This window comes from Barbus barbus (assembly GCF_936440315.1).
Source record: "Barbus barbus genome assembly, chromosome: 34".
NCBI classification, from domain to species: domain Eukaryota; kingdom Metazoa; phylum Chordata; class Actinopteri; order Cypriniformes; family Cyprinidae; genus Barbus; species Barbus barbus.
Genome location: NC_136762.1, coordinates 13,051,139 through 13,062,664, shown reverse-complemented (window position 1 = coordinate 13,062,664; position 11,526 = coordinate 13,051,139). Strand labels below are relative to the sequence as shown.

Sequence of the window (11,526 nt, the reverse complement as noted above, 5' to 3'; positions counted from 1 at the left end):
GGCCAATTAACCTGATTATCAGGGTGAATGAAAATGTGTTGCTTTGAGTTCTATTCAATTTCAAACTTTTTCACGTTATTTTATACTTGACTTATTTCCAATATGGACTTTTTTTCGTAATGTAATGTTAAAATGTTTATTTTAAATTTTTGGTGGAAGAATGAATAATTTCCATTAGACATTTTTGTTACAAAATGTTATGTGCAAATAGCTATAAAAACAAATACAGCATTTTGCATGGTTAACGCAATACTGCATGGCAAGACGGACATAGTTACAGGTAAACGCGCCACTTTTTATTTCTTTTTTTTAAGAATGTGTTTTAAGTCAATACGTTTGTCAGTCGTTTAAAGGACTTAATGTAAACTTGAGTGAGAACATTGCCTTAAAATCTATTTACCTGTGAGTCTCAGTTACTAAATATATCTTTTTTTATATAATTGTATATCATATGTTTTGTTTTCACTTAGGAAAATGGAAGTAAATATGTGGTGTTCATGCAGCTGGATTTGGTGAAATCACTGCGCTCCTTTGCAGAAACTTTCCTCAAGACCGAGAAGACTGGATATTCTCATCAACAATGCAGGTTGAGTTTTTGTTTAAATCACAAGCATATCATAAATTATAATATAGGTCAAGATAATTCTACATTTTAATCATTTGTATACACTAGCATTCAAAAGTTTGGAGTTTAAAAGATTTTAGTTTGTTTTTGAAAGACGTCTCTTCTAACCAATTATGCGTTGATTTATTTAATCAAAAATACCATAAAACAGTGTAATTGTGCAATAATATTACAGTGTAAAATATCTGTTTTCTACTTTAATATATTTGTAATGTAATCCAGTCTTCAGTGTCACATGATCCAGAAATCATTTTAGTAGGTTAATTCGTTGCTTAAGAAACATTTCTTATTAGCAATGTTGAAAACAGTTGTGCTACTTAATATTTTTGTGGAAACCATGATAATTTTTCAGATTTAAAAAAAATATATATATAATTTAGGAACATTTTAAACAGAAATCTTGTAACATTGTCTTTACTGTCACTTTTGCTCAATTTATTGTATTATTGACGAATAAAATTATTAATTTTCTTCCTTAATCTTGCTAACCCAAACTTTTGAAAGTCACTGTATATTAATAATAATATATATAAATAAATAACCCTATAATATTTAGTGTGGACTCCATTGTATGTCACAGCATCTAAAACCATCCTGGTGCTGGTTTTGTGAGGAATATTAAATCAATGTATGCCAAGTCAGTATTTCAGACAGAAATCTTTATAAAGTCCATCTATAATACATATCATCTGTATTTCAGGAGTTTATATGCAGGGCACTACTGAAGATGGTCTTGGTCTTATGTTTGGTGTCAATCACCTTGGTCACTTCCTTCTGACTAACCTGTTATTGGACAGATTAAAAGAGTGTATTCACACAGCAAACTGTGTAATGTGCTCTTCACACATGAGCTGGCAAAGAGGCTACAAGTAACCAACGTGACCTGTTACAGCCTCCACCCAGGTCTGTGTCCCTTTAACATCATACTGATGTTTGAGTTTCATATGTATGCACACTTTCAGTGTGTATTTTCTGCGATGGCTAACTATCCATATATTTGTTTCAACAGGTGTGTTAAACTCTGATCTCACCCGTAATATGAATAAAATGTCCAGGAGTTTGTTGAAACCCATCGCAGCTCTGTTCTTTAAGGATGTAGAGGCCGGTGCCCAGACGACTCTATACTGTGCAGGAGGGCATCGAATCCCTGAGTGGCAGGCATTTCTCTGACTGTGCTGTGCAGAAAGTGAAGGTCAAGGCTAAGGATGATGCTGTGGCCAAAAAAACTGGGAAGTGAGTGAGACATTATGCGGTCTGTCCTGAATCCACTCGGATACTCACTGCATACACTGCAGGTGTAATAATGTTAATTATATTTTTTACTGTTATAATGTTTTACTGATTTATGAAAAAAAAAAAATGACATCAAAAGGCAAATTGGGCTTAGCTTGTGTTGAAGTACAACGCAATTAATTGTTATTCACTTGAAATAAAACTTTTTATTTGGGCTGAATTAAGCTGCACAGATTTTTGTAATATCATGTAATAGTTAGAAAAAACCACACACATTTTGTCTTCACTAAAGTCTTTGCATTTGGTGATGTGGAAGTTGGCACAACTTTGTGCCAAGTCATGCTTATTACTTTCAGAGAACTTGTGTCAGCAATAATGTGTTTTAGCAATAATAGAAATTTGTCTTGTTTGGGTTTGTTGATGTCTTTGTAGGGCAGGCTTTCGGTTATGTGGTATATGGCCAATTTTAAGATTTTATTGCAACTTTTTAAGAGTGATGCAAGTAGCCTGTTTGATTCAGAGTAAAGAGAAGATAAAACACTTGCATGCCTGAAAATGTATATTTTTGTGATCTTTAAAGGGTTTGATGAGCCATTCATAAGGATGGATCAGTCCTAAAGATGTGACCATACCATACAAATTATATACTTTTTTTTTGCTGTTATAAACATTTGTCAGTTTGCTGTATGAGCTTCTCTTCACTATATTGTTACTTTTTTTAGACAAATACATATCAAAATATATATGGTTTACAATAAGATTCAATGTTAACACTTAGTATCATGAACAAAAAGCAATACTTTTAGAGCATTTATTAATCCAGATTACTGTTCAACTCTATTTACAATTTTTTGTTGTTGTGCAAATTGTATAAATTAATGTATTATGAACAAATATGAATTAACAGTATTTAAAAAGTAAAGTTAACCTAGATTAATAAATGCTGCAAAAATTGCTCATTGTAAGGTCCAAGTGATAGGCCAATTAACAAACTGAACCTTATTTTTAAATTTTGGCGTGAAAACTGCCTAATATTGTCCGTATATTGTAATACGAACCTTATATTGTAATCATTACAAGCTTATGTTGTAATTGCAGCAGATTTGTTGTGCCTTCTCAACTAAATACATGAATTGTATTATAGCTGTATATTACTGTCATCATCTGTATATTGCTTTGATAAATAGCTCTGGATGATAATACTTCCCAAATGAAACAAAACAAGCATTTTCTGTAAAGCTGCTTTAAAACAAAATGTATTGTGAAAAGTATTATACAAAATAAACTGTTAGCAAATACATCACCATAAAAAAAAGTGTTAAACACTACTGCAACTACTATGCACAATTATTTATTTACTTTCTTCTGTGATAGACCAAATGAACAAATTCAAACTCATGGTGTAGCAGTCGTCATTGATTGTGTTGAGTTCCTGGTGTAATCTCATAACTGAGCTATCTTCTGGTGTAGAGCAGATTTCATGTCTGCGCTATTCAAATTGTCTGTGATTGTAGTGAAGAAGTGACGTGTGTTGAGACCCTGCAGGGCAGTGCAGCTGTCGGGATATGCTAAGAGTACAGCCTCATAGTTGGTCAAAATCTCCAGGGCACACAGGAACAGTGCCTCTGGCTGGCCAGGTATCATCACCTGCACATGGAGCACATGGCAGAAGAGCTGAGTCAACACAAACAGAACTTCCTGACTGCAAGCTCCAGAGGTTTTGGGGGATGGCATAGTGGGAATCTTCTCAGTGACTGAGCTGATAATGCCCCTCATCGCGTTGGCATAAAGCCGTCCTGTATGCACCCAGCCTTGAGGTGGAAGCCAATCGGAACAGCTCAAACTGCAGAGCAGCTGGAAGATTCGCAGAAGAAACACTGATAGGCGCAACTCGCCGGCAAACGAACGTAGATCGAGTAGCGGAAGGAAATCAACGTATTCTAAAGAGTATGGCACATACAGTTTGTCTGACAGTAAAAGTTTTTGTAAAACTTTCAAAAGTCTTTCCCATTCCCCAGATGTGCACCACGGGAGAATCTGACATGCTGCAACTAACAGGCCCTTGCCGAACATGTTGACTTCATCTGGTTTCAGCAAGTTTAGGGAGAGAGATTCCATCATTGCCTCACGAACACGGTCTGACAGAGCACAGCATTCCAACCATGCTACAAGTCCAGTACCTTGTCCATACTGAGGTAAGTCCAGGCCGGACCACCCCTGCTCAGGAAGATCACAAACTGACAACAGAGAGTTTGGAGCTTCATACTTGAAATGGTTTCCCCACACATCCTTCAGATAAAATCGCACGGTCCAATCAAGTTCCTCCACTTTGCTGTAGAGCCAAAAGAGAGCTCTGGACCAAGCATCAGGTGCACGGGCCACTTCCTTGCCAACAATTATCCCCAGTGTGTGCAGCACAGACAACAGCAGCTCTTTGGACGCAATGGAGATGTGCATCTCGCTCTCTACCGGCCGGTCCCAGCATCTACTGCACTCATTCAAGAGCTGAGCCAGACAATATAAAAGCGGAAATGGAGAGCAGCTCATGATCCAATGCACTGAGTCACTCCTGGTCTCCTGGCTCAGGGTGCATTGAAGAAGTCGGAGACAAAACTCTAAGTTGCTTGAGCTGGAAGATGCTGGGAGAAGGTACGGCTGGACAAACACATGCAAGACTTCTTCTGGACGAAGGAAACTCAGCTTTTCTCCTGTGCTTCCAGTTATGTTGCACTTCATAAGCTCAGCCAAGAATTGCAGAAACTGGTTCTCCTCTTGAAGTGAGGATAGCTTGCTCCACACCGTGACCTGCAGGCACCTACACAGCAGATTATCTTTCTGAACTCCCGTTGAAGACATGAGACCTGAGAGCTGCTGGAGAATTTCGGCTATCAGAGTGTGAGCTCCAAGGTTGACAACAGCCATGTGGCAGCATCGCCGCAAAGTGGCTTCAGGATTCTGGAAAGCCACTCGGGCCACAGCAGAGACTGCTGCATCAAGGCTGCTGTTCGCACCACTTTGAATTATGCTGTTGAAGGCCAGATTGAGTTTTTCTGAGAAACCTATAGTTACAGAGCTGGGAATAAATCCGTGAAGACCTTTTCTGGAGATGGAGAGCATTTCTGAAAGCGTAGCATTTTTGTCAGGCAACGACAAGTGGGAAAATAGGTTTACAATAATATCCTTGAGCTTTTTGCAGTGCTGAACATCAGTGTCACTTTGACATTTAGCTGTAAGCGTGGAGATCAATGTCATCAGAAGCTCCGTGGTTTGAAACAAACTCCCATTTCTCTCCAGACACTGAATCCACTCCATCTCACTGAAATTCTGACTAAGTTTGGATGCAAACAGTCCAGGAAGACCTTCAAACCCCTCAAGATGATGGTCTAAGATGGCGATGGACATATTTGCTACTTCTGCTGCAGAACTTTCAGGAACAGTAAATGATAAAGATGCCGTTAAGCCTTTCAAAGTTACTCTCAAATTATTAAAAGTCTGTCCATTTCCAACCAGGTCTTTTGCATGTGACGGTTGCTCCAAAGAAGTCATAACTCTATCCAGGCTATCTTTCAAACGGATTGCCATGGCATTTAGGTCATTGCTGGGCATCTTCAGAAGCCCCATAACCTCCCAGGAGCATATAATCTCAAGTGTGACCTGCATGGCCTGGATGAATGTCATTCCACATGGCTTGGTCTGAGCAGGAGTGAGAGTAGCAGCAAGGTCTCTCTGAGCCTCACGTATGATCTCAGTCAGGTCAAAACCATCCAGCTCTTCATTTCTCTTTTTAAGGCTCACTGTGCGAGCGATGTTTTGGAGTTTAATTTCTATGGAGAGATCAGTAGCATTACCTAAAAGGTAGTTGGTATACAATGTGTCCAGGCAATTAGAGAGGGCAAAATAACACAACTCAGAGGAAGTTAAATGCTCTTTTATTTTCCTCAGCCCCTCAAACAGTACATGCACCACACATGTAGATTCTGGCTCAGGTTTGAATCTTTTTGATGCCAGGGGTGATGGCTCAGTCGTGGACATCATGGAGCGTGAACACTGAGCTGTAAAGAGCTGGTCTAAGGCATCAAGACATCCTCTCTTGCCCTTCAGTAGTTCCCACCACACCTCCAACAGCAGCTTCACATCTGCTTCTGTGCTGCTGCTTGTCACATGATCAACCAGCAGCTTGAGCTCTTCACACCGTTCAGCTGGTTGAAAGCACAACAGCAGCTCCACATAGACCGTAGAAAAGCTCATTGACTTCACCAGCTCAAACAGCACAGTATGGCTAATATCAGGAAGGCTGTTCTGTACAGCAAACAATGGGTCTTCCTTCCATCTGATATCAATGTCCTCTTTGTTCCTCACCTCTAAGATTTTGCTCCACACAATACAGAGAATCCTCTTTCTCCAGTGGACTCTGTCTTTGAGTGAATGTTCGCATATCTCTTTGACCGCGTTAACAATCGGACAGCCAATCCGATCCCAGTCCTCTTTTTTCAGAGACAGCAGTGGCTCAGGTTGGCATATCTGATTTGCCAGTACGAATCCTCCCTGAAGCACAGCAGTCTTCTCACAGCTCAGCCATGACTCTGAAACAGAGGAGTTAAATCAGGTATTGCTTTTGTCAGGCATGATAAATATCTTCACTTTGTATTGCATCATTTCCACCAAAATATCAGTTATTAGATATTGTGTGATACTTTTTAAATAATACAAATAATGATATAGTTATTATCCAATAGCCAATGTGCATATTTTAAAACATTTTCATGTTTGCTAGGTTTTATTTAAGTTTGCTAAAATGTTTCTAACTTGAGAACTAACTTCTGTTCCATAAATTAATGTGAGCTCTACTCAAGACAGTGTAAGATGCTTTCAGAATCATTTTTATTAAATATTAATATGAAAAAATAGGACAATTTATGATTACTTGGTGTTTCGATGGTGGTTAATAATAGCTAACCTTACTGACAATGTTAAGCGCAGATAACGCCATGCAAGAATTAAATAACATTTCATGTACCAGTATATCATTTCACATTAAAACAATAATAAATGATTACCTTGATCCATAATTGCTGGGCATGCAAAGAAAAGTCACTAACTGAAGTAATTCATATCCACTGAATCCCCAAGATGAGAAAATGATCACAGCTGTGACGATGCATGCAGTTTTCAGACGTTTATTATAGAAACCTGAGAGAAATACTCGTTTTGAATGCTAACGCTTAACACGTTTACCTTTTGGGTTTTCAAATGTACTGTATGTGCTTCCGTGCCAAAAACGGCTGGAGATGTTCCCCTTGCTGTGTTTTTTTGTAGCGCCATCACGTGGAGGGGATCTCAGAGAGTCGAATCTTTTGAATCTCTTCACAAAAAAAGATTCGATTCATATTCGGTCAGTGTCCAGTGACCTATTTGCAGCCAGGTTGTGATTAACTCAGAAGATTCATTAAAAACACCTGTAACAAAGTGTTGTTACGCTTTACTGTCATTCTTGCACATTCATTTGTCAAAGTTCATTCAGTTAAAATACGAGTCTGTGCATGGGAGTGAACGCGAGAGATTGATTCAGTTAAAGATTTGTTCAAAACGCAGATTCGTGCACAACCAGTCTGACGAAACGAAAGAGAAAGTTAATGTTTGCATGGCGGTTTTAGGAAACTGGGATGATTGTCTAGAGGACGAGAATATACATTATGTTTTGGATTTTTGGCGGTCTTATCCTAGCAATTTTACGCTTAGGTATTTTTATTATAAGATTTATAATATTGTTGCTGTAGAATCAACTTATTTTTCCTTCCTTTACTCCTCTGCTCGTATAATGTAATTTTATGCAAAAGGTGTATTTTATATATATATATATATATATATATATATATATATATATATATATATATATATATATATATATATATATATATATATATCGGAACTTTTAGGTAAATTAATGCATACTTTGTTGAAGGAAATAACTATCAGAGGAGTTTAAAGACACTTGTTTAGCAAGGTTGCTTAATGGGGCACTGTGTAAACTATAGTACTTCTATTTTCACATTCCATTTAAAGTTCATTTAGTATTGGGTTTATCCTGTTATTACTCCTTTTATTTACTGATTTGTTTGTTTTGAACAGGTGTTAATGGCTCGCAGTCTCTTTATGATGTCCATTGGCTTCCTTGTCCGTTTGTGGATGAGAAAGTTAATATAAATGAAGAAGGCCACACAGAAACCAAGTATATCAACAGAGAGGCTGTGCTTCAATTTGGTAATGTTGGCGACAAGCCTTTGCACCCTACCATTACCTTCCTTGTCACAGGTAAGTGAAAGTGATTTGAAGTTATAACCTTAATATATCCTTCTCTTTAATTAATCTGCTGTTTGTTCATTTGTGTACAATAATGCAGCATCTAAAGTGGATATGAGGCGTTATTTGGAGGGAAGTGAGGATACATTAAACTGTGAGATCCGAAGATACAGCAGTGGAGGGATTGTAATGCGCTGGCCTACTGCAGAAGCGCAAGATCATGACGTCTGGTTCACCTGTACAATACGCCATACACAAGGCTTGTTCGTCATCACCACCTTCCTCAGACACACAACTGCACCTTCTGCCCAAGGAGAGGTTGACTTTCTACAATGGACAACAGTCAATGATAGGGATCTCCTGACAACATCAGGTAGCATGGTCTCCTGTAGTCAAGGGAGAAAGGCAGTGCCTCGTCCAAAATTGAATGAGAATATAATCCAGAGTGCAAATATTCAATTAGTTTTTTTCCGTTTCCTTTATTTCATGTGTGTTTTCCAGCCGCGATGGTGGTTTTGACCCGGACTCCCTCCGTGGAGGTGGGATTCTTGAAGGAGCCAAACCTGCACTGTATGTTTGCTGTGGATCATAAACTGCCTAATGCAACGGTGGAGTGGAGACTGCAGAAACACGGAGAGCGCAGCAAGCTCTTCAGCTATTCCAGCCGCACAGGGAAGAGTGAAGGCAGCGGAGTGGCTGTCAAGGCCATCGCTGCTGGAAACGTCTCCTATAAGCTTCCACTCACCAAAAAACTCAGCGAGGGCACATATATCTGCTCTGTGATGGTTCCTCCTCTCTATGGAAGCCATGATATTCCCCTTACCCTAAGTGGTAAGATGACACATTTCATTAATTCATTTCATATTTATGTTTGTATAGTGTTTTTCGTTTTAAAGCAGCTTCAGAGATAAGTGGGCTCAAATGTTGTTTTGGACCCCATTTATTATCTTTGCATGGATAAAAACTGCTAATATATTTTTCAAAATATCTTCTTTTGCGTTTTACTGAAGAAAGAACATCATACAGGTTTGGAACAACATGAGGGTGAATAAATGATTGAACGCTCACTTGAAAGTTTCTTTTTTCTCTTTCAAACTCCACAGAACAACCCCGTGTGTCTATAAACGTTGGCTCCACCTTGTCTATGACACTTGGTAAGGACCAGAAGCTGATATGTGATGCAGAAGGGTACTATCCACTGGATGTAAACATCGAATGGTACCGTGAAGCATCTGGGGGCAGCCCTACGCCTTCGTTCCTGAAGAATGTTCTGTACTCCAGTCATCGACTTAATCAAGATGACACATACTCGCTCTCAGCCTTCTTCTATCTGCAGCCTAGCCTGGAGGACTCTGGATATAAGTACACCTGCAGAGTATCCCATAAGTCCTTGCTCATTCCCATCCGCAAGAGCTTTTATCTCATAGTTACAGGTGAATTAGATGCAACTCAAACACAAAATCATTTGCACAAATGGAAAGTCCCTAAATATCCTTTAAATTAGATATTACAAATAACCACTAGGTGGCAGGCATGATGTTCCATTATGGCAATACTCTTCAATATATCTTTTTTGCTGTTTGTCGATCACAGAACCTGACTCTACCATGTGGTATATCGCAGTCATTGGATTCATAATTGCCATGCTAGTAATTCTTTGTTATATGCTGCCTCAGTATCTTGCAGGTAAGTCATTTGTTGTTTATAAACCACTTTGAACTTTATTATGCATCCCTAATTTTAATTGTTATTATTTGCTTGGGGGGGTTTACATCATGTAAACACTATGCAACTTATGTTGCTATTTTATCAATAAGGTCAAATTAGCATGTAACAAAAAAATCTTGGTTTTCCATTCAGACGCGTATTAAAATGAAGAAAAATACATTTGCAAATAATTTGTTGAGTCACCTCTTTGCACAATGTGGAATACCATGGCATCTTTTACCATGTAAAATAAATTAATACATGCATACATTATTAACATGAAAGTAAATTAAACCATGAACAATATATTTTTGTAAAATATTAAAACATTTATCAATTGATTTACAATTTAAATCAATTGATTTACAGTAGACAGTGATAATGTGGCTGATAAGTAAAAAAATTAAGGCAGTCTGTCAAAGGTTAATTCTTTACTTGAATAAAAACTTAGTTTTTTTTTTAATTGTTTCACCTTTCAGTTATTCTATTTACCTGTGCAAGTCTAATGTTCATAATATTTTCTCTTTTCTAGGTAGAAAAGCAGCAAAAAAGGTGAGTATGAAGGTGGGAATAGAACAATAATATTTCTACCAACATCCTTTGTGCAAATTTACATGAACCCCAGCTGTGTATAAGATGAATAGGCTCTCTGTACTATTTAAGTTTGTGTATGTGTGTTTTACACATCTGTGTGTACATGTATTTGTAATTACTGACATATGTCGAAGTGTGACGTAAGTGTGTGCGTCTATTTGCCATATGTCCCATCTCACGCTGTATGTTTACCTTATGTCTCTTATGTGCAGAGGTTTTGAGAGCTCAAGCCTGAGGATTTGAAGTACAGCGTGATGGAAGCCGACAACACTTCCTTCGTGTCTCTTTCTCCTCTCATCCCTGCTGCTGCGTTCGCAAAGATTGGGTGCTCTTCATGGGAAAATGGGGAGTGCGTTGTGAGGTGTAATTTCAGATTTCATTGTTTATGCCCTTGTTTACTATGGCTGATAAGGCACTGTGGCTCTTTATGAACAGAAGAAGAATTTGTTTGCAGCTTTCTGGGTTATTTTTGGCATCTATAAATATTAATGCCAATTTGGCATGATTTCATGAATGTAAAGTGCACTACTGATGTTGATCATTTCGCGTAATAAATTAAGAAATAATCGAATATTATAAAATAAGTGGGGAAAGGTACAACACCGTGTTTTTGCACTTCAGTTGCAAAAAATAAATATAAATGAAATAATGCTTGGAGCAACGTAGATGAACTTGAATTTTAATATCTGTAAAATTTGTAGGATTTAAAATAAAATCATTGTGAGTTTTATTTTATGACTGTCAAATTGAAATATATCTATGTTCAGAGCACTTTGTGTGATGTTTGCAACGCAGTTTTCCGCTCACAATGAAAACCAACACCAATGGTGCTCTGAGGCCTGTGGGGTTTTGAAGTATTCTTGGCTAAATACTCATCTCTGGACCACACGAAGCCCCCCCCGTGAGGCATCTCCCTGACTCCCAGTTAGCTACACTATAAACACTTCACTCAGGAATGGCAGCTGTTCCCACATGGCACTTGGTACATTCCCCTTCTCTCACAGTACCCTCCTCATTTCTCTCTCTCTCTCTCACTATCATCCCAGCTACAATGTCTTCAAATGCAC

The 11,526-nt window shown here is 38.2% G+C and overlaps 2 protein-coding genes and 1 pseudogene across 3 annotated transcripts; 2 read left to right on the top strand and 1 right to left on the bottom strand.

Moving 5' to 3' along the window:
* Positions 1-160: 160 nt before the first annotated feature.
* Positions 161-1,888, top strand: LOC306854388 (retinol dehydrogenase 14-like; annotated as a pseudogene). The gene is made up of 3 exons: positions 161-586; positions 1,326-1,528; positions 1,635-1,888. The product of its transcript is annotated as a retinol dehydrogenase 14-like (transcript).
* On the bottom strand, positions 1,641-7,142 carry LOC306854387 (gem-associated protein 4-like). Its single transcript, XM_079392343.1, has 2 exons — positions 6,916-7,142; positions 1,641-6,441 (listed from the first exon to the last, which is right to left on the bottom strand). Exons 1-2 carry the CDS (start codon positions 6,923-6,925, stop codon positions 3,302-3,304), a joined length of 3,150 nt encoding a protein of 1,049 aa, XP_079248469.1. The 5' UTR covers positions 6,926-7,142; the 3' UTR covers positions 1,641-3,301.
* A 314-nt stretch (positions 7,143-7,456) lies between these two features.
* On the top strand, positions 7,457-11,189 carry LOC306854617 (tapasin-related protein-like). The gene is made up of 8 exons (XM_079392781.1): positions 7,457-7,597; positions 7,988-8,170; positions 8,259-8,531; positions 8,660-8,989; positions 9,262-9,591; positions 9,752-9,844; positions 10,398-10,417; positions 10,672-11,189. The coding sequence occupies exons 1-8, from the start codon at positions 7,552-7,554 to the stop codon at positions 10,678-10,680; spliced, it is 1,284 nt and encodes a 427-aa protein (XP_079248907.1). The 5' UTR covers positions 7,457-7,551; the 3' UTR covers positions 10,681-11,189.
* Positions 11,190-11,526: the final 337 nt, after the last annotated feature.